Raw genomic sequence first — 6,365 nt, 5'->3', positions numbered from 1 at the left:
ATTGAAACGGTGGATTTGGACGAACCGAAATTTTTATCGGTTTCAGTCTTTTTCCAACCGTATTCGAAGTAGAGCAAACATATGTCCCTTGATCTTCTAGTCCAACATTTGATTTGTGGAGAATAGCGGATGAGCCGTCACCTTGAATGAGTACTAGAGTGTTTTTCTTCCATTGTACCTCAGGAGCTGGATAACCATCGGCCGAACAAACCAAATGCAATTCATCGCCCTGATACAGAGTTAGACCGCTGGAATTGGGCGAAATCGTAATATGAGGTGGACGCGGTCGGACGAATGGTGTATTTACGGTGATTGGGGTATTTGTGGTGATTTCTGTAAATGATATGAATAGTTTGTGGTTTGTTTTATCATAACAAAAATATCCATACTAAGAAGAAATAATCATAAATTCCAATGAAGATTTCGATCAAAATGCGTACCAAAAATTGTCAATTTAACCGTTTGAAAAGAATAGCCACCATTCATTTCGTCCCATTTAGAGCATTCATAAATACCGACTGCATCTTTTTTTGCTTCGATAATAATCTGAAATTACATTTTGATGCAGAAATGGGTGAGAAACAATGGTATTTCCTGTATATGTATAGACTGTTTAACGTATAGGCTGTTTAGTTCGATACAAGGAATTCTGTATGATAATAACTCAATTTTGTATTTCTTCCTCATCCCACCATTCCATAGTAGAATTTTCACTGCTTTCTTTTAATCGTCTTACCAAATCATTGCCGGATAAATGAGAATTGCTCGGTAATGGACGTCCATCTTGTCTTTTCCATATTGCATTTTCATTCGACTTGCCTATTTCACATGAAATTTTAACCCGTTCACCAAGACGTATTTTATATTCCCAATTGGGTGTGTTAATAAATTGGGGCTCTTCATCAGAAACTGACGGATTATAGACCGGTTTGACTTTTTCAGTGACACTTGATGGGATTTCATGTAAATTAGTTGAAATGGAAGCAGTAGTCGGATCACCAGTGGGAACACTTGTACGAACTTCACTATTAACAGTTCTGAAACGAACCAAAACTTTGATTGATTTTTCACTTAATCCAACCTTGTTGATTGCGAGGCATGTATAAACCCCTTCATCACTAAATTGGACATTTGATATTTCAATCTTGTGTGAAGAAGAGTTGCCATGATAAATATCTTGATTGGGTTTACTCCAGCTAAATAATAGAAGATCTGGAACAGTTTTAACCGTACACACCAAACTCAATCGATCGCCCTCGTATAGGGTAACCTCTGTTAAATTGGGTGAAATTGTAAGTTGAGGCGACAATTTTGAATTGCTTTCACGAACTGATGTTTCAGTTGTTATTGGTAGAAATCGGTTAGCTAGGATATTTTCTGACGTGGAAATAGTCGTCGGAACTTCAGTTGGTTTAGTTTGATCTGGATTGATGTAAACATCAGCCACATCAGAAATGATATCATACTCTCCAACTGATTCACAACTATAACGTCCGCTATCTTCAACGCTGACACTTTTAATGATGAGAATTCCGTTTCTAATGATGATATGGGCTGGCAATCTGGAATTTTTGGCCTTTTTCCACGTTATTGAAGCGTTACTATTGATTGCATTGTGACAGGCTAGCACGAGAATGTCTCCTGGATGGGTGGAAAAGGTTGCCGGTTGAATGGTAATCAGCTTGAAATTTGGAATCGATGCTCGACATGGAGGTGAAGGGGTTGGTAGCATTTCAAATGTGTTGGATTTTGACGTTGTTTCCAAAATGTGGTCTAAAAGCATGCAAATTGATTTTTTTTTTGAGATATCATCTTCACTGATTGCCCTATGTCACATACGTTTAACTGCAAGTGTAATATTTTTCAGTTTATGCCACGACTGCAGTCGACATTTATAAAGTCCACTATCCTCCGGTTGGAAGTTTGGAATTGAAAGAACACCATTGGATTGAAAGGATTTTTTTGGAAGCGAACCATTATCTTTCAGCCAAAATGTGTTTGCATTCTAAATGAATTGAGAATATTAGAAGAAAACTGTTCTTAAAAGGTTTGAGATCGGCTTAAGAAAACTGCTGAAAATGTTTAAATAGATTTTTGGTTTAATTCGACTTGAATTTGGTACCAATCTGCTGTGCGCAATGTTTTCGACTGTTGAAACAATACACACAGAAGAAAAAAATATAAAAAACTACACAGTAAGATCAATCAAAACAGGATTTATGCGACAAATCGTGTAAAATGATAAAATATTGTGTTAATTCAAATAAAACAATGAATTGGTCAATACTATTACCCGATACACGGATCTGTCAAACGTATTATGCGTCATCTTTGAAACATTGAAAATTACACGATATTTTACACGTTTTTAACGTTTTACACGATTTGTCGCATATGTCCTGTTTTGATTGATCTTACTGTGTATTTCTTTATATTTTTTCTTCTGTGTGTATTCGTTTTGATAGAGAAACATTCAATTATTCAACATAAAATGATTGGACCGAAAAGAATTTTTTTTCTCAGATTGGATCCACCTCATGAAGTGCACTTAGTCACAAATCTATTTCGAAATTTTTCATTCATTTTCTGCGCTGAATTTTGAATTAGATAAACTGCCTATATAAATCTGTTCATACCTCTTTATAGCCATATGATTCACAAGATAAATTCACATCTTCGCCAATATCGATTAAATTCAGTTGCGGAGAATTAACCGCAATGAGCAGCACCGGTTTGGATAACTCTAAGAGGATGATAATGTTGGAATGTTTCAAAATTTGTTATTGAAATAGGGAAATATCTCATACCGGCACGAATAATTGACGAAAAACAAAGAAATATCGCGATAAACTTCATTGTCACCATTCAAACACTTGTAAATCTTAAATAAAAAGCGAGCAAATAATAAACAACAATATATTTTTGTGTTATGTTTGAATCAACATAAAATAATGATTGCATTTAAACGATGAATTTCACTTTTTATTCTTTGAAATGGTATTTTTGCTTGAAATACACACAATTTTGATTCATACAACAAAACTCACTCTTAGTCGAAGTAAATCCGTATGATACTAAAGCATGGATTTTTTATTCGTTGAATTACATCATTTTTGTCCTTCAGCACACTTCCGCTGCAGATTTTTGTTGAGTGAGCGATATGCCACTTATCGTAAAATGAGTAATTTATGTAGTTGTTTTTAAACTTTTTATCAACTTCAATGACGTCAAACAGTTGACGAATGCATTTTGATTGATAAACCATAAAACTGTTTACAACATCGTCCAAGAAGCATAAGCCATTGTCAGAATGGCTTAAAATTATAAATATAAATTGAAATTATCATATTTTCAAGAGAACACAGAGCAATCAAATTGTGGATAGCTATGGGGCCACACTCCTTATATAAAGGGCGAACTCATGCTATATTGAATTCAAATATGATTTTTAAACCTTTGTTTTTTGCCTGAAATCTGATAAAATTCCAAATTCTCTCTTTTGTTTTCCTCCCACTCTCGGGCCAATATGATTAAAAACAGATTTGTTCTTTGCTGTGAATAGAATCGTAAATTTCCTTGAATTAAAAATAGGTTTATGTAGGAGTTGTTTTTATTTCAAACGGATACAGATAAGCTCAATTCTCAACGTCATTTCTATGTTGCCGATTTCATCCAAATTATATAAATCACGAGTACATCAAATGATGAATTTAATAAGATATTTAGAAAAACCCCGGTTAAAACGAAGTGATGCTCCTGCGAATTTAACTAAATTGTTTGTCAAATGTCATAAATTCATTTTCGCATAGATATTAAGTCACAAAATCAAAACATTTCAAGCTCAGTTTGCTAAGTTTCTATACTCAGTACATATCTTCAGCTATCTGTCGTAGACTGTATTTAAGTTAGCTAAACACGAAATAAATCCAAACACAAAAAGGAATAAGTAAGACCAAAAACGATTTTGTTTTGTTTCGTTCAAGTTAAGAATTATGAGTGCTATATTTTGTTCAATGTGGGAGGTCTTCAAATCACCTATTCGGAAAGGGTTTTTGGTTATTCGTTCTGATTTTTATCATTTGTGGCTTTGACTAACAACTGACGAATCACATCCAGGTTGATGATGCATTTCATCAAAGCAAATGGTATTTATTCTCAAGAGAAATACAGCTCATGATACCGATGTTACGGCGGACGCTCGATTTTCAATAGGAAAATGAGGAAAATGGAAATTACGGTTACCCATATATGTAGTAACAGTTTGAGTATTCCATGAAGGTTTTAGTATCCACTAAAAGGTACAGTGTTGTTGAAATGGAAGATTCGATAAGCCAAAATAGAACAAAAACATTTGTTCTATGCAAAAAAAAACTTTATTAGGATCTGGTGGGCGATAAATTCCCATCCCTATAAAAAGATTTTGTATCGTTTGGAAGATTTCTAACTTCATTCTTTATTCCCAAGGCAAATACAGCGCATGATGCATATAATCTTGATCGATGCCCAAGAGGCCGTGATTCTTAAGGGTTTCAGTAATGTCGCCTGTACGTGTACACACGACTCTTTTAAAGAGGTACGTAAGATTCACTTTGAATTATTTTATTAATTTAAATAATCAATCTTAATTCTAATTTTCAGGTGGTCAATGCGGGATTTTCCCATTTTATTATGTTACGTCAAGTTGGAAATTGAAAGGCATTTCTATTTAAAAAAAGATTTGAATCAAAATTGATTCCATGATGACAACGATTCAATTTCACTACATTTTCATTGGCTAGAAGAAATCAAAATTGAATCGATTCTTTCTATTTCTGAAAGTCAAGGACATCGTTTCAAAAAAGAGCCGCCAGCAAATCGATTTTACTGATATTAATTGTATGAAGAAAAAGTCACTAGATTGTGTACCATCGGTACTGGTATCGGTGTTCTTCGACGAATCGCACATTAATTAATTAAAGAATTGTAAAAACCAACGACGGTTTAGGAAAATGGTCACAACACAATGAATGGATCATACTTCAGATAATAACCTTCATCTCGTACATTGGACATGGGTGCCCAACGCCAAATTTGAATGGTTATATCTTCATTATTTTTTGTCCTATATGAGTATATCGATCGATGAGTTGAACATTTGGCTACACATATGGTAAAGAATTTATAAAAAGTTCCAAAATATTTTTTCCTTGAATAAGGATCCATTGTTGCTATTTTCTTTTAGTATTTAACCTAAAAGCATCGGGCAATACAGATGCCACGTCGAGCAAGATGATTTTAGTTTGACATTTTGCCTAAAAAGTGGTTGTACTTCGTGTTGTGTTTCACATTATATGTAACATAGACATGCACAGTGCACAGGCACACACACACACTCATTACTTTTTCAAAAATGTGCAAGAAAGTGCGACTATTCAGAATCAGTATGGTGCTAGAACTAATAGAAGATGCGTTTAACCACTGAATCACTACTTAGCCACATCATTTTCCGTTGGACATTCTAACATCATTTTTATGTGGCACTTACTTTTAGTATTCATTAAGAAGATCAATTTGCAAGATGGGATCATTCGACGTTTTAGTTGCCAATAAAAAGTTGTCCAACGAAAAAGAAGAAATTGATGACAAAGAATCTAATCGAAAGATATTTAAGAAACCAAGAAACAATTCCAATATTTTAATTGTTATTTTTATTCTGTGACTTATTTGTTGTAAACAATCAATAATTAGTTTCGATTTTCTTTCGAGGCAAGCAATATAAAAGTTTGATCATTCAATGCGATTGAATCCAAGCTTATAAACCAGACCCATGTTTTTACCGCTTACCAAAGGATCATTATGAAATGTTACAATGATACCATTTTGTAGGTTCAACTCCGACTTCAGTTCTCTAAAAATAGCGTAATCATCCGAAATATCTATGTTGAATTGAATTTCGTACTTGAACTCGGGATGAATGATGATTGGCTTGGAGAGTTTGATTGAATTTTTAGTATAATCTCCCGTCAGTTCTACTTTCGTGGTGTGTAAAATAGTGGAGACAGGAAACAGAGCATTTGGAACTCTAGCAATAGTCACATTTGCCGGTAGTGGTTTTTCAGGAGAGCCATTAATATCGTTGTATTCACATATGGGAGCACACATGAAGTAGCCCAACAATATTGGTTTATTTGTGGTGAATGATGTGATCTCGATCTTCCGAAGGCGATACGGATCATCTCCTACACGTATTAAACGGTCGCACTCTATGATGGCCCCTTCATCCCATAGCATTGTTGTCGGTGTACGAGGTAGTGCATTGAACATCTTCGGTTGAAATTTTGCATTTCGAATCATCTGGAGTATTTCGTTGAACTCATCTCCCGTAA

At 34.4% G+C, this 6,365-nt stretch overlaps 1 protein-coding gene across 1 annotated transcript; it reads right to left on the bottom strand.

Moving 5' to 3' along the window:
- Position 1: 1 nt before the first annotated feature.
- On the bottom strand, positions 2-3,076 carry LOC129570450 (basement membrane-specific heparan sulfate proteoglycan core protein-like; the record flags this gene model as incomplete). Its single annotated transcript, XM_055450052.1, has 7 exons — positions 3,048-3,076; positions 2,808-2,881; positions 2,637-2,743; positions 1,840-2,005; positions 737-1,773; positions 441-546; positions 2-333 (listed from the first exon to the last, which is right to left on the bottom strand). Coding segments are annotated over exons 2-7 (1,806 nt in total), but the record flags the coding sequence as incomplete, so codon positions are not given.
- Positions 3,077-6,365: the final 3,289 nt, after the last annotated feature.

Source organism: Sitodiplosis mosellana, unplaced genomic scaffold (assembly GCF_009176505.1).
Source record: "Sitodiplosis mosellana isolate CC-2019 unplaced genomic scaffold, AAFC_SMos_1.0 Smas_scaffold_59, whole genome shotgun sequence".
Taxonomy (NCBI): Eukaryota; Metazoa; Arthropoda; class Insecta; order Diptera; family Cecidomyiidae; genus Sitodiplosis; species Sitodiplosis mosellana.
The sequence above is the reverse complement of the archived record's forward strand: the minus strand, read 5'-3'. Positions and strand labels throughout refer to the sequence as shown.